The 26491-nt window shown below is 34.1% G+C and overlaps 1 protein-coding gene across 1 annotated transcript; it reads right to left on the minus strand.

Moving 5' to 3' along the window:
• Window positions 1-24040: 24040 nt before the first annotated feature.
• LOC131071691 (probable carboxylesterase 17) lies at window positions 24041-25440 on the minus strand. The gene has a single exon (XM_058007634.2). It carries the CDS (start codon window positions 25361-25363, stop codon window positions 24347-24349), a length of 1017 nt encoding a protein of 338 aa, XP_057863617.1. The 5' UTR covers window positions 25364-25440; the 3' UTR covers window positions 24041-24346.
• Window positions 25441-26491: the final 1051 nt, after the last annotated feature.

Below are 26491 nucleotides of genomic sequence, written 5' to 3' on the forward strand. Positions count from 1 at the left end.
ATTATTCTAAATGATGTTATTTTTATTAAATTAATTGGAAATAGTAGGATTAAAAATAATCTCGTTTTAATTGGAAAGCATAATTAATTTGAAATAATATGTGTATTTGCAAATTTCAAATTCCATTAACTTGCTTGTTGTGTAATTGACTTTTTATTCTATATAATTAAGTCCATTTATAATAGATAAGACCTATTAAGTCATAAAATTAATAAGACCTATTATGTCATAATTTAGGTTCTAACTTATATCATATTTAAGACATGTACTTAATTTCATGTGATAGGTCATTTAATATCACATAATATATCTGCCTTAAGGGGAGTCAAGTATATTAATGTGAAATTTTTTGCATACATGGTCATATTAATTAATAATAAGGCCTATTATGTGATATTAGGAATTATCACATTGATTATAGGTCTTAAATGTGACATAAATTTAGAACCTATTATCTCATAATTTAGGTTCTATTTATATGACTTCACATATGCAAAAACATTTCACATTATACTCAAGAGTCCCCTTAAGACAGGTATATTATGCATATCATAGTAGGACAGGTATTACATGTGATATTAGGAGGTCTATTATGCAATAATAGTTCTTAAATACACATGTGACATTATAGTCCACCTGTTATGACATAATTTTTAAACGTCTTACTAAATGTCTTGAAAATTTGGTTTCAAATTAAACTTGGAATTTCGTTGCATTAAAAATATTCTCTATCATCTTAAATTATGTGCAGAATGGGCTCGAGAAGAAGGGAGTTCTGAAGCGGGAGTCAAGGCAAACAAACCTGTTGAAGAACACAATATAGTTGATGCACATAGGGAGGAGCTTGTCCAAGTTGAACCAATGGAGGTTGAAGGAGAGGGGTCAAGCTCCTTACCTCCTACCACTGGTATGGATGAGCATATTGTGGATCTAGCTAAACAGGTGAAGAGAAATATTTCTTATAAAAATTTAGATCATTTACTTGAAATGGAGGTGGATGAGTTGAAACGTCTGAGTGAAGAATCTAGACATACTAAAAGGAGGTCAATGAATAAAAGTGCAAAAGAAATAATGTCTCATTTCAACAATCTTGATACTACACTAGAAAAAGCTCAATTGTTATCAATTGTACTTACTCATAAAGACTTAATAGATCCACTGAAATTGTTGGGTATAGATACAACAAGTCAAAAGAGGAAAACTTCTCAGCTACAAAAATCTATTGTTGATAATGTTAAGAAAGGTTTGGTGAACATTGGTAAAAAATCTCGAATAGTATATAAGACCTTTTCAAGAAGAGTGATGTTGACATCTTTAGTAAATGAAAAATTGCCTCAAAAAAGACAAATCTCTTCACTGTCATCTGAGTTTGGTTTTAGTAGAAGGACAATATCAAAATATGTTAAAAGGAGAAAGAGTTTGGATGATACTACCTCAGAAGGGAATTGGGAAATTATGTGTAGATGTAATAACCCACCATAATTGATTCAACAAAAATTGAGTATTCTTTTTTTGTTTTGTTTAAGGTAATCATTATGTTTTATTCAATTGCATACTCTGGGCATCCATCCATTTAGGATTAGGCATTCATCCATCTGGGATGAGCATCTAACCATACGGGTTTGGCAATTATCCATACGGGACATAAGATTCCATCTATCCAATATGAGATAGGCATCTACCCATACGGGGTAGGCATCTATCCAAACGAGATAGGCATCTACCCATACAGGGTAGGCATCTATCCAAACGGGATAGGAGATGCTCTGGCCAGAGACTTAGACTCATCGGGACCATTCGGGTCCTGAGCCACTCACTAAGTACTACACTCTTCTAACAAAAGTGCACCGAGGTCACCGTCCTTAGAAGTAATTAAAATAATACAAGCTTGAATTCCGCCTCGGAATTTGGCTTAAAGCCTCGGGAAGTCAAGCGAATCCATACGGGATTCCTTCCGAGTATGCATTGAATTTCTTTTTCAATTTAATTATCTTATCTTTCAATTAGGATTCTTACTCAACCAAGCCTAGACCCCACCCACAAATGCCTGAGTACAAGGGACAACTCCGTCCCAAGACTACCTACATACCTGCTTTGGCACAAGATCAAGGCGTAAAGTATGTAGTTCTATTTTCTATTCTATGGTTTGATGTAAACTGATTTGTGGGTACGCAACCCTTTCTAGAGTCAATGTCCCAGACAGTTTCTCTGCGGTTGCTACCCACGATGGTAGCGCTTAAGCGAAGGCTCAAGATGGCCTATTGCTTGTGGCCTAAAAAAAGACTAAATCCTAATTCTTATCATGAGCGTCACCCTTGACCAAATTGCAAATCACCAATATCCCTACAACATAAAAAGAAATCAATTTCATGAGAGCATTTAACTTGACCATCCCTAAAAGGGGTTTACTATGGTTTATCTCAACGGATGTGAAAATCATTTAAAAGTTATCTTATTAAATTATCGATCCAAGGGGGACTACCCGCCCCTTGGATTTTAACTTCCAAGTGTCCCTTATTACTCCCCGACGATTTATAGGGATGATGCCACAGACGTCGTTAATGCAGCTTTATTAGGCGTTAAGTGCAGTAGTTCAACATGACGGCATTACCCGTAAGCATGACCCAGAGGCATCGTATATACCCAACGCTGCTAGTTTTGGTTTTCCAACTTCCTTTGTTTAGTTTCTAAACTAAGAGCTTATGAAGCATCATGCTTGAAATATAATTATGAAATGGATGTACATAATTTAAACTTTAAATACTATTTGAAAAAGAGAAATATCATTATTCTACAATTAAACGAATTAATACATGTATTGGCATGGTAATGATAATTGTGAACTTACGTGTAATTGCATGAAGATAAAGAATGCGAAATAATATAAATGCAATGCAAAAGTAACGTCATTTACATACAAAATGCAGAAATGTTTTCTCCTATCGCAAGACTAATTAATTATAGAGTTACTGATTCCACATGAGTGATTAGCTTATACTTTTTGAAATTTTGGGTCAAATTGAAATAATAAGACTTATTTGTTTTTAAGTAAATCAAAGTCATGGATCAAATAATCCAATAATTCCCTAAAGGAATTGAAACAATAATTTGATTTCAATCCTTTTTGCTAATTTTTTTAAAAAAAATTTAACTAAACAATTATATAAAATAAAAAAATTAACTTAAATTTAATTTAAACTATATATAAAAAAAAGATAACTTAAATTTTATTTAAAACGATTTTAAAGTTTTATCGAAATTAATTATTAAACATGGCGAATTGTTTTATAGTTGTAATTAGGGGGTGGGGACCATGGGTCCCATCACCCCCTGTGGTCCTGCATGCGTAGGCCAGTAGGGGATGAGGGGGCCGCGTGGTCCCCTCCACTCCCCTGCGGCCACTTACGGTGACCGCAGGGTAGTGGGGGATACCATTAACCCCGCGGTCTCAAAACCGCCGCCCTGCGTACTTCACGTTTTTGGAAATTGTGCTAAAGTAAATGCAGTACGCTATAATGATAATGTGGCATTAGTATTAATATGTTAACATTGGAATAATCAATATATATATATATATATATATATATATATATATATATATTCTTATTTACAGTTTAATTTAAATAGGTACAGAAAGTAGATTTTGGATTAAAAGGATAAAACACTAAAGTAAACAATAAGGATTCATTCACAGGGTGAATAATCCAGAAAGTTATTCACATAGATAAACAATCCAGGAAGATGAAAGATAGATGATTATGCTGGGAAGTGCAATCTCATAAAATCTATAGAGATAAACTTATATGCTGCTTCCCCACAGAGATTTATTCTCAGAGATAAACAATCCAGATTAAATATTCGTTTCCAGCCATGAAGATAGATGAATTATGCTGGTAAATGCAAGCTCATAGGGTGTGTTTTTAATCTGATTTTCAATCTAAAACTTACAGAAATAAACTTATATTTTGCTTCTTCACAGAGAGTTATTCACAGAGATAAAAAGAATAATCATACAGATTTAAATATTATAGGGAGAAATTTAGAATAATCGCAGTAAAATCTCAAACCAGATACAGAGGAAATAATCACAGCGAAATCTCTTTAAAGGATGAGATTCAGATTTCTAATCAATAACCAGAGAGATGATTCTAGAGAAAGGAAATAAAGATGGTTCTGATTTAGTTCTTCAGCAAGAATCAATCTAAAACTTAATAAGAAATTTTAAACAAATTCCTATCAAGAATTTGAAATATATGGATCTAACTTAAAAATTAATACTAATGGATCTAAATGAAACAAATGAAACTAATTCTTATCAACAAAATTTGAAACAAATGATTCTAATTTCTTAACAAATTAATCTACTTCTTATCAAAAATTTGAAACTAATGGATCTAATTAATCTAATCTGATTTGTAGCAAAGATGAGATGCATGAAAAATTAAATGGAAAGAACCTCGATGCTTGAAAATGGTGTAGAATCCCCTATGAATCTCCCTTGATCCTTCAACTTGAAAGAAGTCCTCCAAAGCAAAAATCTTCGCTGAAAAATGAAATATGACTACAAAAGAAAAATTTACTTGAAGAAAATCTTTATGGAATAACCAACTCCTTTTTTTGAAAACTTGTATATCTTTTTATAAGAAAAATCCCCAAATTCCACTACTTAAATTTTATATTAAAAAAAAGAGATTCTCTCCCAATTTGGCCTTCATGCAAATTGATTAGACTTAGTGGGAGGAGTTACATGCAAGGTGGTGGAGAAGCCTCTAGAAGCTTCTTATTCTTCCTACAACATGTGCCATAATTTGGGTGAGGGAATTTAAATAAACAATTAAGAAAAAAAGTATATTTTCCATGTGTGTGTGTGTTTTATTATTTTTATTCCTTTATAATATTCATTCAATAGTTTATCCAAAAGAAATATAATAGAGTTTGTATTTAAATCCAAAGGTGATAAAGGAGGGTTGTGACAGTAGAGCTCCTCATTCAGATAGAATTGAAGATGTTGTTAGGAACTTTGTGACAAGTTTTTGGAATGATAATACTCGTCCTTCATCAAACAGTAGAGATGTTATCAAGCAAAGGACTAGTCTTGATTGTTATGATCTTCATGTAAAACATTGGATAGACACAACAAAACATGAATTGTATGTGTTGTTTACAAAAACAAACCCTCATACAAAGATTGGACAAACCATGTTTGAATGGTTAAAGCCATATTATGTGAAGGTAAACAAAGTTTTTGAAACTTGTTGTTGTCGTTATCACATCGAATTTGATCTGTACTATCAAGTGTTTCGAAAGATTAGAGAAGATAGTGATGGTTATGAAAATTCTCCTCCTAAACGAACAAGTCAATTCATAGCATCCATCTTATGTGATAAATCAAATGATAATACAACCGGTCAAATAAATTGCATAAGAGGAATTTGTGGAACATGCGGGGACTTGGCTAAATTGCCTTTGAGAGATGAAGATACTGACATGAGGAAGATGGTAAATTGCAAGAGTTACAAGTACAAAAAATTTAAATCAAAATTTGGAAAAGAATCTACAAGGTTAGATTATGTAGAAGAGGAAATACCTATTGGAACATTTATGGAAAATTTTCGTAAGTTGATAAAACCATACATATGCCATGGTTTTTTTGCCAAGTGGCAAGCAAAAAAATTTAAAAGATTAAGAGACACTTTCCCACTTGGAACTATTCTATCCATAGTGGACTTCGCAGAAAATTAATCTTTTGCACATCAAAAAGAGATTCAATCAGAGTATTACTTTTCAAAGCAATCACTATTTTGGTGCATGTGTGTTATCGACATGCACAGATGAATTTGGATGATGTTGATAGTACTTTTGAAAATTGTGTCATTAAGAAAGAGTGCCACTTCTATATCAATGATGATAAGGAGCACGACACACTTTTTGTACAACATTGCTTTAAGAAGTTTTTTAAATATTTGAAAGAGAGAGACATTACAATAGTTAAACATTTTGTTTGGTCTGATGGATGTGTGCCACAATTCAAATTTTCGAGGCCATTTTATGCACTATGTAGATATCATCGAAATGACAAAATACCACATGTTTGGAGTTTTTTTTAGAGTGGTCATGGAAAGGGTGAACATGATGGTGCAGGAGCTTGTATCAAATGTGCTCTAAGAAAACATCAAATAAATTACACAGGAGATCGTATAGACGATGCACATGATGTTGTTGAATGGTGTAAGAAACACTTTGAGCAACCTAATTATCTTGGTGAATCATCATTGAGAACATATAGACCCATTCCATATACAGTGTTTTGGGAGATAACCGGTACATGTTCTCTTTTAGTGTTTTATTTAAATTTTTTTTTTTTTTTTTTAAATGTTCCTAGTTCAAATGTTTCAATTTAACAACTTGATCTGCATGTATGTTTGTGTACACATGTACATTTTACAGATGTGGATAGAAGATCAATGCATGGATGCAAGAGCGTGGAGAGGACAAGATCTTTGCATTGTGTCATTAGTACAGATAATCGCCCATGGACATTATACACTAGGGATTATTCATGTTTTTGTTCTGATTGCGTTTTGGAAAACTATGTTGATTGCAAGAACCAAGAGCTTGGATATTTTAGTGAATGGAAATTGGTGCCACTAGATGTTTTTGACACATACAAGGATTCAAATGAGGACGAAAACTTTGAAGATATTCCTTTGATTTCTGGTGATTATGATCATATTTCAGGATTGATTAAAAAAGGTACATATCACACACACACACACACACACACACACACACACACACACACACACACACACACACACACATATATATTTCCTTAAAAAATATTGCATACATGTAAATATTTCCTTAAAAATGACATGTTTAGAATTTATTTAACTTGTTTCAAATTGCAGGAGATATTTTTGCAGTCAAAGCAGAAGATGGAAATATAGAAGGTGTTAGTTATTATTTATTGCGTTGCACAGAAGAGAGAAATAAGTTAACGAAATCTGAAATGAGTGATGGAATGTCATTTCCCACAGGTTTGAACTGATTTGAATATGTATGTACAAATTGCTTACGTGCAAATTTTTAATTTCTCTCGTTTCTTATATATACATGTACATGCAGGCTCGGTTGTAGTGCAAGGGACATATTTCAAACAAGTTAAAATTGTTCAACATGGGATTCATTTCACTGAATGCCAAATTGACAACAAGGTATATCAGTATAGCCACTTGGTCATTGTTGTTGGCCTAATTCTTCAAATAGTTCCCATCGCAGGCGGCCTCAAAAGTGGAGACTAGATAGTGAAGATCATGACAAAATATTAAGTGTTATTGAAGAGTGTTCTGAACCACTTGATGTGGTATGAACTATATATATTTAGTAATCCAAAGTACATGTGGTTCAACCCATGAATTGAATTAATACTTGATAAATTAGAACTTAACTTGTTTTGAAACTTGGATAAATATTTTCAGATCTATATATATATGGCTTGTGTGGACCATATATTTTTTAAGTTTAAATACATGAAATTTTCAATTATATCAAATTAGGATGTATGAAGTTAATTTGTATGTATGAAATTTTTAGAGAACATGTGCATTCTTGATCATATATATTTAAAGTGTACATGAGTATTTATAGCATACACGTGCATTCAATCATATATATAATTATCTGAATATAAATGATGTGACATATTTAATCCAGGATCAAATGCACAAACTATACATGTATATATAAAGTATAATCTAACCATACATGCACATGATATATATAATCCAGTCCATCGAACATAAACTATATAAAGTACATATAATCTAACATGTACATGTGCATGAAATATATAATCTGATCAAACACAAATTGTATAAAGTATAATCTAGTCTAAACTTCATACATGCATGAAATATATAATCTGATCAAACACAAACCAGGTATAAAGTATAATCTAGTCTAAACTTCATACATGCATGAAATATATAATTTGATCAAACACAAACCAAGTATAAAGTATAATCTAGTCTAAACTTCATACATGCATGAAATATATATAATCTGATCAAACCAAAACCAAGTATAAAGTATAATCCAGTCTAAACTTCATACATGCATGAAATATATAATCTGATCAAACACAAACTAGGTATAAAGTATAATCTAGTCTAATCTTCATGTACTTGCATGAATATATATAATATGAAAGTCTATAAAAAGATAAACAAATGAGCTATAAAGTCCAGCAAATCAACAGGGATCATGTCGGCCACGAACAGAGCGACCATCTGAGGGAGAGTCCTGGTGAGAGTCTGGATGTCCAATAGACCCCTGCAAAAGTAGAATTTATTTAAATAAAAATTTAAATATAAATTGTAACGCATGTATACATATATACAAAAAACCATAACTAACCTATCCACTAACAACATCGAAAGAATCTCTCCTACGCACATGCTCAGAGCTCAAGGTAGGAGTGACATGAACTAACTGGTATACACACACACACACACACATATACATGATACAAATTATGTATGTATGTATTTATGGATTAGTCTAGGCTCAATTTAAATGATACAAATTAACTTAAAATTAGATTATTTATTAAATGATCTATATATAGATTTTTCCTACATTACAACATGTATACATATCTTCTAAAAATAAACACACATGTATGTACATACATGTGTATTAGGAGTAGGTTGTATAGTCTGATCATGTCCTCTGATCATATCAACCATATCACTCGTGCCTACATATCTCTCTCTGGTTGTACGTATGATTGAGGAGTGTAAGGGGCTAACTAGATGACTAGGCATCATGGATGAAGTGTCTGACTATACTAGCATATCCATAAACCCAGTATGGCTCAAACCTCGCAACTTCTCCTCAAATGAATCCAAGCCCTCATCTGTGATATGGACTTGATCAACTTGTATCTCCTCCTTTGCAGCAACAGAGTGATTTGTAGGTGGGTCAGTGCCTGGAGCATGCATAGAGTGATGAGAATGTTGTGATTGCCTCGGGGTATGCGTCAATGCAGCAATAGCCTACCCATCTCTGAGAATCTCCTCTCTAACATCAGCCAATGGTATCCCAAGTCAAGATGAAATAAAACGGGAAGAATGTAGTATGTCCTCGGCTAAATACTACGACAACTGTACATGTCTACTACCTCTGACTATAGCTACTACCTCATCTGGGGAGTGTATGCCAGTAGTAATATACTGATCATCTAAATCTGAAGCCATGCCATGACTATAAGATCCATGATCTATGGATGATCTCGAACATGGTTGGCTTATCATATATCTGCCCAGCCTGTCATATGATATGGTGGTTATTGTTGATGTAATATGTCCAATCCTATCAATTGCTTCTCTCTGAGAAGCAATCAGAATGTGATCCACTATAGGGGTCAAGGCTGGGACTACTGCAAGAAATCTTTGGCCAACAAGGTCCCTATGTCTAGGCGAAGCTCTATCATGCCTATGATATGCATCTCTATCAGCAATCATGCCCCTCCCCTATCCATAATATGCTGGAATGTCAAGGTAGTTTGGTTTCATGTGCAAAGTATAATGGTATCTAGTCGTTATTAGGATAATGACCATGGGCAGCTAAGAAGCGTGGGTAAATAAATGATGCAACCCATGGTTTGATACATCTCGTGACCTTACTCTTCTCCTAATACTATGGAAAGCATCTCTCCTGATGGTCTCCTTCGAGACCACCCTCACCACATCAGCAAAAGAATCAGGACCCCTCACCTCACTCCTCAATTGTCTATAAATATCCTCTATAACCTCAGGTGAGAATGAGGTGTGAGAAACTAAGCGGTCCCTCAATGTATGCAAACTATCAAAAATAGATGTGCATGTACTCTTGTACATGCCATCAGTACGGAGGTCATCTAATATGACCCTCAACCTATCCAGCTCACGATCACTGTACTGGAAAATAGTAGCAGTGTTGGGCAACGGGGGATCCTGGTGTGGAGGATCTATATCATCAATGTGTGGCTCCTGATCAGGAGCCTATGCAGGTGGATCCTGATAAGGAGCCTACAAAGGTATATCTTGGGACGCCATCTATCTAGGTACATGTCATATAGTTAAAATAAATACGTAAGAACACACACACATGAAGTCCATTCAATTTAAAACATTAAAAATTAAAAATCAATTAAATTGCAGAGAGAGAGAGAGATCATTTTCATGAGAGAGAGAGAGAGAGATAACATATATTTCATATATATATATATATATATATATAATCAAAAATTTAAATCTTCAAGAATACATAAAAAAATTCAAATATTTCAGAGAGAGAGAGAGATAACATATATTTCAGAGAGATAGAGAGATAACATATATTTAAATCTTGAATACATAAAAAATTCAAGAACATGATATATATATATATATATATATATATATATATAATTTATAAGGACCAATAACAAAAAAAATTAGACCTATATTTTATTGTAACGTATAAATAATTGTAGAGAGAGAGAGAGAGATCATTTTCATGACAGAGAGAGAGAGAGATAACATATATATAATTTTTATAAGTCAATATGAATATAAAATTATTAAATCTGTAATATGCGATCCTAAGGGGAATGTCATATGTAGACTAGGATGTTATAAGGGACCTCATATGTGGTCCAAAGGGGTCACACATGTGTGACCCCTTAGGACCACATATGACCCCTTAGGACACTATTTGATGAACTAAGGCCCATCATATGTGGTCCTAAGAGGTCACACATGTGTTACCCAGTAGGACACTATGTGATCCTAAGGGGCATGTCATATGTACACTAGGATGTTATAAGGGGTCATATGTGGTCCAAAGGGGTCACACACGTGTGTGTTAACGCATGCACGTGACTCCTTAGGACCACATATGACCCCTTAGGACACTATGTGATCCTAAGGGGAATGCCATATGTACACTAGGATGTTATAAGGGGTCATATGTAGTCCTAAGGGGTCACGCATGTGTTAATGCATGCGTGACCCCTTAGGACCACATATGACCCCTTAGGACACTATGTGATGGACTAAGGGGTATGCCGTTCACACTAGGATTTTATAAGGGGTCATATGTGGATCTATGGGGTCACACATGTGTTATAACATGTGTGACCCCTTAGGCCACATATGAACCCTTAGGACACTATGTGATCCTAAGGGGAATGTCATATGTACACTAGGATGTTATAAGGGGTCATATGTGGTCCTAAGGGGTCACGCATGTGTTAATGCATGTGTGACCCCTTAGGACCACATACAACCCCTTAGGACACTATGAGATGGACTAAGGGGTCATATGCAGTTCTAAGGGGTCACGTGCATGTGTTAAAACACATGCGTGACCCCTTAGGACCACATATATGTGATCCTAAGGGGAATGTCGTATGTACAATAGGATGTTATAAGGGGTCATATGTGGTCCTAAGGGGTCATGCATGTTTTCCTTAGGACACTATGAGATGGACTAAGGGGTCATATGTGGCTCTAAGGGGTCACGTGCATGTCTTAGAACACATGTGTGACCCCTTAGGACCACATATATGTGATCCTAAGGGGAATGTGGTATGTACAATAAGATGTTATAAGGGGTCACATGTGGTCCTAAGGGGCCACGTATGTGTGACCCCTTAGGACCACATATGACCCCTTAGGACACTATGTGATGGACTCAGGGGTATGTCGTTCACACTAGGATTTTATAAGGGGTCATATGCGGTTCTAAGGGGTCACACATGTGTTATAAATATTGATCATGTTCATGACCCGGGAAGAAGAATTATTGAGTAGCATAGTTGAATTTCAACTTATTTCTTATAACTGTTAAAATATATTCTAATTAACTTCTAAATATTATTTTAATTACAAAATTAATATAAATAGTACTTGCACATTTTTTTGTGTGCAGTGAAATGTCGATAGGTTCACATTTTCAAATAAGAAATTATAAATTTAATGTTATACTATCATGCTATTCAATTAAACATTTTGAAATAAAATTTTACACATGAGGTTTACAAGTTTTGGTGTAGATTGCTAGTATCCAACAATAAAAAATTTTATCTCATGACTACTGAACATTAGGGACTAAAATGCATACAAATTTTGCAACACATAAAAAATGACAGTATTAGATCAGATGATTGGAAAAAAATATTAGTTTTAGTGCCAAAATTTTGCCTTTACTCTTGACCTATTAATAATAAATCTTAATGTTAAATGATGTAAATAAATAACTAAACTTGAACACAGATGGATGAGTACATAATGTAGAGCACTAACTCTGATGCAAGACAAAGCCCTCCTGCCTACAAACTCAAATTTAAAAACAAAAACAACATTAATACAAAGACTTTTCTGCTTCCATTCATCACTCAGATTGCAACAAGAAACAAAATTACATTCTTTTCAAATCTGCAAACATACAATTGACAACTTGGTCTTTTCATTGGCCTTTCTCTCATTCTCTTTGTTTTGGAAAGTGACTTCCATCTTTGCTCCACGCACCATACTTGACTCAACTCACAAGATAAGCTTTGGCTTTTCTCCTCACACACTATCCCTCCTTCAATCACATACTAAGTTGATGGTATGATGAAAGAATAAGTATCTGGTAGAATACTGAGAGAGGGGGGTGAATCAGTATACTCAAAAACTAATACAAAGTTCCCAAACTCAAACTAAGTCAAACAAGGTAAACATATCTCAGTCAAGATCAATATTCATAAGAATACTTGACATCAACACGTTTAACTGTTATGAGAATTTTAACAGTAAACAAGTTCAATATTGTGAATATCAACAATGCTTAATCATAACTCAACATATTCATCTATTAATGCTTCTACTTAACATGCCTTATCAGAGATTTAACCAAATCAACAAATAAGATGACAACCACAAAAGCATTCACCACTTGACACAAATGTTTATAAGTGGAAAACCCAAATAGGTAAAAACCACGGTGAGATGAGACTCACAAGGATAGCTTTCTGAACTCTTTTGAAGTTCACCCTATTAGGAGCCAAAGCCTGTTAGAGTTTTACAATAAGTCATGTTAAGAACTAATTCCGGTTAGGAATTACCCGGTTAAGGGATTTTACAAATATGCCTTGTCAGAAGCACAATACCCTGTTAGGAGTAACCTCGCTGGAGGATTTAAGAATCCAAGCTAATGGACCATCTTATTAGAGGATTTAATGAGTAACCATGTTTGTTAGAGCTTACCTGGTTAAGGGATTTAACTTCTATTGTAATTGTTAGAAAACAACAGTTTTGTTGATCTGTCTAAATAACACTACTTTTTCTTGATCAGATCATTCTATAACCTTCAGTCTACCTTCACTCAAAGTGCAGATCCATCCACTGGTTTGGCAACTATACACTCAACAGGTTTTCTACCAACCTTGCCAACAACCTTAACAAACAACTTCATTGACCTTAAATAGAAATCAATTAGGTAGGTAACACAACAAAAACCTAATTCTCACCATCGAGATTACAAACAAGTCGGTACAATCTTGACCATTAGAAATCATGACAATCTTTTCACATTTTTTAAGACAATTTCAACTGCTCCATGATGACCACTCTATTGGACTTTGTAACTCATCACGCGCTATGCATTAGATGCAATCCACTTTGCTCCTTCCCTAGAAAAGAACAAACACGCCAAAATGATTTGCATATCTCCTTAATCAAATGATCACACGTGTCTCCATCATTACTGCTTATCAGATAATAAACCATCAAACTTGGTCGGTTAGGGTTTAACAGCTGATATGGTTTACTGGTTACATTACATAGAAAGGTTTAACCTTTTACACTAGTTCAACTCACAAACTTAACATACAGGTTTACAATATCTTCCACAAATCTCTTCTTACCGGTTACTAACCAATATCAAAAACAACAATATCAACAATAACATGAATACCATTTACCGGTTCAATTGACATCAATGACAACATATCATTAATGCAATCTTGATGCAAAATACCAACAAACTCAAAATGTCAACATAAGCAACATATTAAGTCTAGAGAATATCAGTCAATTCTGAATGTTGAACACTTTTAAACCTAAAAGTCAAAACTTAGTGTATATGATTTAAGCCTCCATACACATCACTACTCTCTTTTGCACAGCCCTCTTTTAGTCCTCTTCCCTAACCGAAAACTTCTCTGAACTGTAACCCACACACTCAGTTCCCTCTCCTCCCTTTTGGGTGAATTCACACACCCTATGCCCCTAACTTAAATTGTATTGATGGAAGTTCTGCCAACCCTTTCAGTTCCTTGTGACTTCACACATACCTGCGAATTCCTTCCAAGTCTCTGCCATTTCAACTTATGCATATATTGAGCTCAGTCTGAAATTAGATTGGCTGTAGAAATCGACCCTGCTTGTGATGCCCCTTTCGTTCCATTTTCTGATCGATACTAATTAAGTTCTCTCTCCTTATGTCGCATTTCAAAATCTTCCTAAATGGCTTGGTCTAAATTCTGTTTATCACATTTGCTTAAAAGTTTCTGTATGTACTTATGGCATTCCATGAGACCACATTTCATTGAAACATTCAGTCAAATAGTTCATGTGCCATTATGGTGTTTGCAATAAGGAAGCATTATATTCTGCATTTTGGAAATCGTATGCACATTACGAGTCAATTCTTAATTTCTGAGACATAGAAGCTATGCTTCTTGTGGTTTTAATAATAAACTTTTATTGTTAATTAATTTATTTAATTTGAATTAAGTTGGGAAACAATTTTATAGATGAGTGCATTAGATTATCATTCTTATAGATTGACAAAGTAAAGGACTTATGTATTTTAATATGTATTTATGATTTATAATATTTAGTAGTATTATTTTTTTAATTTAAATTAATGGATATAAAATAATTGTTTTCATAAGTCATATTTAAGAAACAATCAATTATATCATAATATATCGATGATTGACAATTTGTTTTGATTCAGATATTTTGATCTAGTTTTTTGGGAATTTTTTGGGGGTAATTTAACAAAAACATAACTAATGAGACTACATTGTTGATATTCATAACTCCAAACATTAACTTTAAGCTTTTCACTCACATAAGGAAGTATTTTGATTGTTCTTTTATGTATCTTTTAAGAGCTTGAAATGTTTGAAGTTAGTGTCATAGCTATTGGCTCCTCTTCCTATTATTTAACATTTAAATAGGAATAAAAAATATAATATCAATATGTTCATTTACACACTACAATATAGAAATATTCAAAACAAAGCACACACAAACTTAAATATATAAAAACACCAAATTTGTCTTGGACAAAACCTTAATTTAGTGAAAATTTCAGTAAGAGGACACTAAATGCATCCCATTCACTATCTTATATATATTTACAAGTGTTGCAATGAAACTTTAGTTAATTGGAGCTTAAATCTCTTTCACTTTTGTTCTTCGAGCTTGCAATTTAAAAAAATATTGATTCTTCCCACTAGCACATGCAATTTGAAAAAAATGAAGTTTTTTCATTCGATACAACCTTGTTAATATGTGTTTACAATATTTATAGTGTTCCCTAGTCCTCCATGACACTAAATTAAAAGAAAATTATGTAAATAGAATTGATTCAAGTCTACTAACTCATCAAATTTCACTCACTATATATTTTCTTGTTTTTGTTTTTGTTTTTTCCAATCAATAAACCATCTATTCTTTTGAGAAAATGTCATTATAAATAATGCATACACCATAGTTCTCACAAGTTCTTTACAATAACTATATATTGATTGTTGTTGCAAGTGATGATCTCACCATTCTACCTTTTTAACTACTCATAACTTGAATGAAGGTAATTGACATGTGTTCTAAATTATACCTACTACCTTCTAATCCACTTCATTAACTAAAATACATTTTCAAATATTAGTTTTGCATTGAAAATACTCTAGACCAGTGATCTATCATAAACTAAATCTCTATATGACCCATAAGTACTACTTATATGAGCCAATTTTTATATCACACCTCTCCAACTAGGAGGCAGAATTTTGGTCCCAAAAAGATTAGGGAATGATCAAATGTGGGAATATATTTCCCACTTTTTGCAAAACTCATTTAATTTTAATTGAAATTTGCCTTGTGAAAACTATCAATCTCTATAGACACCTACAATCGTTCACACCTGATCATGCTAGACTTTATCATATTCTAGTGATAATTAAAAAAATCATTAAGTTTTCTAAAAAATTATTCAATTTCAAGTGAAAATCAAATTGTTCCATTGAGATAGCAGAACCTCCATTTAAAAATCTATAGGTCCACTCTTTTATAAAGCATTTTGATAGAATCTCATGAATACTTTGTTAGCTACTACATAGGTATTTGATATCCATCATCTTTTTAGTAGTAAATATTGTGAGTAGAATTACTTTTGACATATTAGAAAATTTGTGTAGGTAGGAGTTTATTTATTTTACATTTTTGAAATGTCCTTTTCTTAAATTGAGGTATAGATAGATTTACAATACGATTTTAATCTTCATTTGTATTTCATATTCAATTGTACACAAGAATATTTAAATTTTATTATAGAAACAAATTCACTTGATCTCAACTAAATATCACCAAATGATTCACATGCAAAATATTTAAATTTGAATACAAGATTGTTGTATAAAATAAGACCATATAGAGATCGCACTATCCCCATGTTACAGTTTGTTATACCATTTCCCATGTATGAATAGTTTTGTCTGTATCGTAACAAACTAGTGTCCATGACCTTCGTTCTATCATCATGGTTTCTCACGTAATCAGGGATTGACAGGATTTTGTGCATTATCATAAAAATAACTGCATGTGGTAAGTGGAATTCTTACAACAACAAAAACAATTGTAAGTGGGATCTAAAAGGTAGCTGCACGTTATCTGCATGGACTACTCTCGTTAATGAAGTCATATAAGTGAGAGCGAGGATTAGAAGGCATGTCCCACCCGCATTTATGAGGGCGTGGTAGTCCTCCATGTTCCTCTCCTTCACCACCGGCAACGACAGGAGGGCCACTTTTGTAGATTTTTGGCACTTAGCGATGGAAAGGAGAGTGAGTTGGATGTAAAGGTCCACTTCAAACTGTTAGGACGTTGAGATGAATAATTGAGGAAGATGTCTGCGTCATGACTAATGCTGTCGATTTGACGGTAAAGTCATTTTGACCTCCTATTTCCTGTCCACGCGGCTTTTTGGGTGGGACCCCAAATTCTTGTTTGTCCTCTCTCGTTAATCGAGAATGTATTTACGTTTGGAACAGTAGGTACCTATTCTACGTCCCTCTCGTCCTTCGCTCCCTCATCAAATTATGGAAAATAACAACGGTGCTTAAGATATATATATTTATTGAAAGAAAAGCAAAGGTAAGAGCAACAAATAGGCAGCCAAATAAAAAGGAAGATCAATCAGCCCCAAATTACATAACAGCAAATATACATGACAATTATCTAAGCTTACCTATAGCTGATTAAACAACCTTGAACATAACAACAGTCTAAACAAAAAGAAAATTTGAACCGACATATATTGTGGCAATACAAAAGTTTCAAAAAGGGCTTTGAATTCAATAGAGTATCATTACACAAAAAGACTTTGAATAGTAGGAACAACAACAAAATTAGACTTTGAACTTCGATAACAGTTGCATCTTCTTGGAACACATGGTGTCCTTTTCATGAAGTTGGAGAACTTGATATCCGATGGCATCCAATTGTTGAGTAGTCTTCACCTGTTCTTTGGCTACCCCCTACATTTGAGAGCACAAATAGACAAGTTGAAAGATGATGGCAGAGTAAAACTTTAGCATTTGTGCTTTCAGATGAATATTTTGCTTTGAAAAAATTGTCAAACATCTGATTTTCCATATATGAAATAAAATAGTTTGTAGCTACTTGTTAAAGTTGGAATATTAGCTAGAAATAGTGTTTGATATAATTCATAGATAGTGAAGAACAAGTCTAAGCATATAGTTTTAGAAAAAGTGAGCAACTGAAAAATATAAAAAGGTGTTTTAATCTTGACCTTGAATTGGAAGGAATGCTCTCTATGGCCTACTATTCTAGAGGGTTCTATTACGAATACTTTTATAATTTTTTATTTTTTTTTTCATTAAAGGTAAAAGAGGGTTTTCAATTCATTCGTTCTATATAAAGAAGGATATAGATAGAATAATAATCGATTATTAATAAGACACTTGTATTAATCAACAGTATTATGACTATAAATTAATGTCAACAACAACAACTACATTAATAAATTGCACAATAATGAAATTAAAATAGCTAATATAGAACATATCATCAAATGAAAACAAAAAGAAACCAACAAATATAGAACTTTTGTATATTGTTAAAAAATAGCTAAAATACTAAAAAATAATCTTACTCGCAACATCTTTGAAATAAATTTCCTTCTTCACCATCCTTCCTTTTGTCCTCCTTGATCCTAGAACGAAAAGAATTCATATGGCTTCTAGACAATCTCGTGCTGAAATATTTTTTTGGACTCAAATATTGCATATTTCTTTTTTTCTTATTTGAGGAAGGCAAGTAAAGGGCTAATTAAGATTGATGTATAGGGTTAATAATGTTTTCTTCTTAGGGAGAACATTTAGCTCTCAACTAAAAGATTAAAAAGGACATCCCAAGGCTAAGATCCAATGAAACTCGAAACCAAACTTCCCAATATCTATCTTCTTGTGAACCTCCTATAAAATCCTCAGACTAGAACTAGGAACACTATTTAAAAAAATTCAAAACTATTCTTAACCATTGGAGGGTGATACTCAAGTCCCATACTCACCTAAAAATCAATTCTTCACTAACTTCAGGAAAGCTAAGTTAAATTATTTTCTTTCTTTTATTGAACCTATTATCAACAACAAAATGGCTAGACTTGTAGCAAATGTCCACAAATTCCTCATATTTAATTTGCTACACCCACGCAGCAAATTTCAATTAATAACATTATTTGTCCTGGCTAAGTCCACACAGATCACATTTGGATTGTCCTTGAAACCTTTTCCCTCATTTTTTTCTTGAGTTTTACAAGCAGGAGCGCAGGACGTCTTTTGTGGATTTTTCCCACTTAGTGGTGGAAAGGAGGTCCACTTGGAACTGAGTTGGGTTTGAGAGAGGAAGATGTCCGCGTCATGGCTACCACACCCCCATAACCTTCGATAGCGATGTGCAGTGATGCTCTCCATATTATTTCATTCGATAGGGGGGTAAATTCATGTTCACCTCCATATTTTGAGTCCGGAGAGAATAAGATTGGGTAATTGGAGAATATGAGCGTCTTATTGGGGATGTAGGTCTAAGATACCTACTCAAAAGTCAATACCTACTTTCTCAAAAGTTAATACCTACCTACACCATCTTAGGTGCGCCGCAATGTGATACAGACCCTTCGGACTCCAATAATTGTGATTGGTAAACTTAAGTCAATTACAGAACATATTCCAAAATCATTTCACGGGGCCTGGCTATTGGTAAGTTCTTTATTTTATGCCTAACTTATTAATTAGGTATTGATGTTTGTATTAATCTTATTCTTATGTTCGTTATTGAGAGCGTTGGTTATACAGTCGACAAAATTATACTATTGTAAATTGTTAAAAATGTTTTGATAATGAATAAAACAATCATTTTGTTGGCTACATAGACACCATTGTTATTGAGTATTTTAAAAGTTTGAGAGAAGTTAAACATTAGTTTTTTGTTTTCTTTTTAATTTCTAATCAATCTTTTTTTTAATTTTAAAAAGCTACTCGCAATGTTTAATTAATTAAAAAATTAAAATTAATCAAAATGCTAAAACAATTATATGTCTAGATTCGTGACTTCAAGCTCTACAAAAGGGTATTTTTCGATTTTTGTAAAAAATATTCTGCTTGAATAAAAATTGAGTAGAAGCAAAGAGTTTAAAAAATACAGAGTTTTTCAACTTTTTTTGCGCCACATTACATAACACATAGGCTAGTCTGGACGAACTCAATCCGGACGAACTCGGTTCGGCCGAACTAACCTTAGTTATAACAATAAAAAAAATTAAACTTTTTTTGAATGAAAGCATGTGAACTAAGAGAGTCCAGCTGGACTCCCGGTGCCACACGGCCTGGGGGTAGTCTGATCGGACTACCCTCAGTTGGCCCAAAGTGTGACATAGCTCTGGAATGCTTTTGCCCAAGGACAACCTTCAAAACACCCAATCTCAATATATGTAAACGTTGGAAATTGAAGGTGCATAGAACCATACTTGATGACAGTCTCCCATGGCTCATTTAAAATCTTTTTTCTTTTCAAGTTTCTTATCAAATAAACACATATAGGAACCAAAGAAGGCATCATTAACTCTTCTAAAGTGTTTGATTCTTTTTTTAGAGTTAACTGAGAATAATACCTATACATAGGAACTTTCCTTCTATCACCCTCAATGATCAAACCCAAAAAGTGTCTCATTGATGTTATAGCATAAACAAGATGTGAAGTCATGTAGAGATTTAGGTTTGTTGCGACCTTTGAGATTTGATCACAAATGGCATCATTGATTTGCTTCCCCCAAAAGATCTTCGGGTTATATTTCCTAATAATATGAATATATTGGTACATCTATTCTTGAAAAATGTTGGACGTGGGACGTGGGAAGGCCTTTAACCCTACTAAGAAGGGTTATCAAATCATTTATCTCCTCCTTGAAATCACTTCGGTAAAAAAAAATTGGCCATCTAGTGATTGTTTTTATAGGAGTCAAGAGCCAATTTGTGCTTATATTCCTCTTGCATTTGCCTGAGAACTTTTCATAGTATGCATGTGAGACTCCATAGTAAGGTCAACATAGTCTTCTATATCTAGACATTTGAAGATTTTGTCAAAGAATTCTTCATGTAGCTTTATAAGAACTTTATTATATGTGTCCCTTACACTTCCACTCTCTTTATCAAAGTGAGTATCCACTACTAGAACAAATTTTGGAGCATGCGCTGACATGGCAAAGTAATATGCTAGATGAATACCGCAATTCAAAATGAATGGCATATGGGCTAGCACTAGTTAGTGGTTTATTCTATCCTGGAACTCTAACATATTGACATGTCCAATCTTCATGTCTTTGATATCATTGACGTTAGATGAGATTGAGCTCTCTGGGAATATAGTTTGGTACTTATACTTCATTATCTTTTAGCTTGGCGAGGGATCAAACATGTCGAAGGAAGCTGCAAAGTTGTTTCAACAATTTCCTGAGTTACAAAAATTTTGCATCTTAGATCAAAAATGCATTTCGGGGAAAATTTCTCGAACTGCATAAAAGGATGTACTGAAAGACTTATGCACATCGGGATTCAAATCTCAAGTTACATGCAACAGAGTAGTGTAAAATTCATGTATATCAGGTTTTTAAACTCGAATATACACTTATGAAAATAATTGTTATGTTCATCGGGTTTTAAAACTTGATGGACATATTAGAAAAGACTCCCTTGTGTATATCGGGTTTCATAACTTCATGTACACATTAAGAACATTTTGGTATAGGTCAAGGTTTAAAACTTGATCTAAACTTGGTAAGATTGCAATGAGTTTAGTTGATATCATGGTGGTTTAGAGTTTAAAACCTGAACTACATTAACTTCAAACAATGTAGTTTGGGGTTTAAACCTTGAACCACATGGTGATTTGGTTTATGCCTAACGATGGGTGTTGGTTGGAAATTGGAACCTAGTAGCCAACACAAAGGGTAGATGGAGTGTTGGTGACCAGGTTCCAAAGCTTGACCACCACACTGCTACATGTTGCAATGGTATAAATGCATGGTTCAGGGTTAGAAATCCAAACTACATCATATTGAGGGCAGAGGGTGTAGTTCAATTTTCTAACCCTGAACCACACCAAACTCGATGGTTCATGGTTTGATGGTGTTAGGAATTCAAATACTGTAACACAATGAAGAGCAGAGAACAATAAGAAGGCAAGGTGGGGAATAACCCCCGCCTTCTCTCTTAGGGAAATGAAACCAAAAATAGAACCCTAAGATAGAAAGAATAAAAATAAAATCAAAATGAAAAATGCTAAGAAAATGAAGAATAATACCTGTGGTGAAGAGAGATGGCGCGTGAAAAATCATAGACCGGGTCTTAGAAAAGGATGCATGAGCTCAAAGGATGCCATCTAAATCATGAAGAATAAAAAATAAAATGATCTAAAACAATTTTAAAATTGATCAATAAACCTAACTTTAAGTGCAATTAATATAGACTTGTGAAGGTCAAACATGTACTTCAGGATTTAAAACCCAAAGTCCATGTTAAATTTTGATGAATGTGTATTTTGAGTTTTAAAACTCGAAGTACATGAAGACTATGAACAAAGGAGTATTTCGGGTCTTAAAATGCGAAATACACATTACTACGAAGAATGAAAAAGAATGTAATTTTGAGAAAAAAAAAAACCTAAAATCACATAAGTGAAAAGAAGACTAACTTTGAAAAGAAATCTTTTGAAAAATACAAAAAGGCAAAAGAGATCAGATCGAAATGAATTTTTCGTGAAATTTGACGATGCACGAGGGCAAGTGAAAAATGCCTCAATTAACGTGCTTAGAGAATGCAAGCTATGAAACAGACAAGTTTCATAGGGGTTATCCCACAATTTGAGCAAGCTGAAATCAAGGATAACACCACCCTCTATTTTTTTCTTCCAACCTTTTGCATGACATATACTATTTTTTTGTATTGAGGAGAATTGAAATCAACACCATCCAGGTACCTACAACATGGATATGTCATTACACCTAGCACCCTTTAGCATATGACATATACTTATGCTAATATGTGCATATATATCGCATTGGCTACCATTACTTGTTTTGTGTCCTCACACTTAATTGTAACATTGGAGGCAAGTCATTGCCTCTCACTACATGTTATTTCACAATCACGTTGATATAATATCTAGTGATATTTTAGAATGATACTAATTATGGTAATACACTTATATTGAGCTTAAATGGTCACATTTTTTTACATATCAATTTCTCTTTACCACAAATCTAATATATCACTTTGTGTACAATATATTTGAGGGGGTCATATTATATAATGGATGACTTTTTCGATCATGGTTATAATGTCTATTGAGGTTTCTCACACAATGTTTTCATAGTTATAGTAGCTCATTAGGCATTCCACACCATGCTTATATGATAACAATGACTTACTAGAATTGATATGTCATATTTTATCATTAAGATCATGATACTAGTGTTCAATTTAAGGATCCTTATTCACCTCTTTTGTTGGTTATAATTGTTCTTCAAGAACCACGTACACCATCTCTCACTTCATCTCTTTAGATTATAATAACTTCTAATGAGTCTTGTATCTTTTATTTTTGCATTGCTCGTTGATAGTATTGTGAAGTTATTTGTGCTTGTTTCAATTTTTAATAAATAGTATTGATGAAATGTGGTCAATGTAAATCTAAAGATGAAACTATGATGACATAGAAAGTGAGAGCAATATTATCCATATCTATAACATTTATAAGTACACTTATTTAATTTAATAATTTGATATGTATAATTCATATTAGTTCATATGCCAATCAAGATAGAACAAAATATGTACACTAACAATTTTCATAACTAATTTTAAACTTGATTTACCTTTATCCCCTATGCAAATGTCTAAATCTCAATTTACATATTTTTATGCCAAAATTGACTATCCACATCTGTTCCTTAATAATGATTTTCACATTCCCGTGTAAAATTATCTAGATGTAATCTTGACGATAGATTAAGATTGTTGGGCAAACTTGAACCTCATTTTTTAATATTTAACTTTTATTATGGCTTGAAGTTGAATTGATCTCAACTAGCTATTATCAATTGTTGTATAAAATGACAGCCTTAAATGACATACCTAGTCTTAAATGACAAAGCCGTAGACCATTAAAAGATTGCATTATTACGTTACAAAGCAGTATCCTGTAGCGTCTAGATCGATGGGAAGAAATATTTGAGAGAATGCGTAATCATCTTACAAAGCATTATCATGTTACAGTTCGTTATACTATTTCTATGTACGAATAGTTTTGTCCTTATCGGAACAAACTAGTGTCCATGGCCTTGCTTCTATCATCATGGTTTCTTACGCAGCCAAGGAATCGCAGGAATAACAAGCTACAGGTGGAAAGTGGAATTCTCACAACAACAACAACAATTGTAAGGTGGATCTAAGAAGTAGAGCTGCACATTAAGTGCACGGATTGCTCTCATTAATAAAGTCATACATAACTTTGATCAGATCGGGGATCCGTTGAGAGCGAGGATTGAGCACTTGGAAGGCATGACCCACGTCCTTCAAAACAACATAAAACGCCGTTTTTCCGGCATTTTTGAGGGCATGATAGTAATCCATGTTCCTCTGCTTCAGCACGTCTCTTTCCGATATGCAAACCATCACTGGCGGTAAACTCACATCGTCCAGCGCCTCAGCCAGCGGATTACATGCTGGATGATCTTTCTTCGCTCCCACCGGCAACGACAGCTTCCAAAACACCTCCACCCATCGCTGCGACAGGTTTGGGTCCGATTCCGCCGTCTCCACTTTCCCTCCCCCGAAGAAGGGCTGAAGAAGAATCACTCCTCTCATCTCCACCGGCTTCATATCCGTCCGCCCACACCGCACTGCCACGTGGTGTGCAATATTACCTCCCGCACTATCGCCGGCTAGAAAGCACCGCGAGAAGTCGGCGTAGGATGAGAGCCATGAATCGTGAGAGTGTTGCTTTGCCTGGCGGCGGATCCAGTCGACGGCAGTGAAACAATCGTCATACGCTACGGGAAGACGATGCTCAGGGGCCAGCCTGTAGCCAACCGACACCACCAGACAATTTGTTTGAGAAGCCAATCTGCAAATGAAGACATGGTAAATAGACCAGGCTGGGGAGCCCAGCACAAAGCCTCCGCCGTGGAAGTAAATTAGAAGAGGCAATCTGCTTCCAAGTGGGGAAACCGCTTTTCTGGGTAGGTAGAAGCGAGCCCAGAGAGCAGTGCGGGAGTCCATTACAACGTCTTTGGAGGCCACGGGGTCTTGTGGGGCTTCCGATGCGGGCACATCTGATACAACGCAGGAGAATCTGTCGACTGAGCCGTCTTTGTAAACTCGTAAAAAGCCTTCCAACTCCTCTTCCACTGATCTGCCTCTTCTTCTTCCCGGGTCATGAACATGATCAATCTTTACAAGCCCATCTACTGAAAGTGCATCCATAATGCTATGCCTATGCTTGACAAGAGAATTGGTCCACTGAGAAGGAGAAGACTTTAGACAAGTATGAGAAACGTTGTGCGAGGAGTTTTATAAGCAGGAGAGCATGAGGGCCACTTTTGTATATTTTTTCCACTTGGCGACGCTGAGGACGCTAACAGTTGGATGTGAGGTCCACTTCAAACTATGTTGGGTTTGAGAGATTAGATAGGTAAGGAGATGAATTATTAAGGATGCTGTGTTCGCGTCATGGCTAGCAAAGCCCGTAACATGCGTTTAGCCGTAAATTCGACAGTGATGTGTTGTAATCGTGTCGACTTAATTTCGTCCCTCCCTTCGTCATGTCTTCAACTCAGCTTTTTGCACACTTAGTTTTTGCATTTAATGTGCCATTGACTTCCTTACAAAAAGCTACGTTTGGTTATATATTTTAGAATTACCCAAAGCTGCTGCTTGTTGCAGCTACATATAATTTTAAATTTATTTTTATATATAGTTGTACTGTTGGAACTTTCTATAGCTAGCTCAAATATCTTATTATGCAGAAATAGGGTTTGATATTAATCATAGATGGTGAAGAACAAGTCTAAGCATACAGTTGTATAAAAAGTGAGCAACGAAAAGAATATACAGTTGTATTATAATTTGAGTTTTTTATTAAGTGAAAAAGAGGGTTCTGAAATTTGGAAAAATGAGTAACTTTGACACTTTTCATTTCTATCTGATTTTTGGTGTGTTGATAGTTTATTATTATTTTACAAATTGTGCTGATCATAAATGGGTCATGATGTTATTGTAGGGTTGTCTCGTGTAATTAAGACTTGCATTGGAAAAAGTTGCAAGGGTTAGTACACCAATAAAAAATTATGTGTAATTTATCATGTTAAGGAGACTTATTATTTACTGTCTATATAATTTTGTATATAACTTTGAGATATATACAATATTGTTTGAAATATTTGAAAAAAAATTGTATTACATATGTGCTTTTAGTTAATTAAAGGAAGGATTTGTAACATTTTTCAATTGTGAATTTTGCAATTGATGATTCCCTTTGCTTGAGTTTTTTCTTGATCATTTTTTTCTCATGAAAAAAGTAGTAGACTTATATCATAAGTGCATGGTTGATAT

The sequence above is a fragment of the Cryptomeria japonica genome, chromosome 3 (genome assembly GCF_030272615.1).
Source record: "Cryptomeria japonica chromosome 3, Sugi_1.0, whole genome shotgun sequence".
NCBI lineage: Eukaryota > Viridiplantae > Streptophyta > Pinopsida > Cupressales > Cupressaceae > Cryptomeria > Cryptomeria japonica.

What these genes read in the sequence shown, in the direction of transcription:
- LOC131071691 (XM_058007634.2), bottom strand. Translation starts at nt 25,363, where the DNA reads ATGGATGCACTTTCAGTAGATGGGCTTGTAAAGATTGATCATGTTCAT.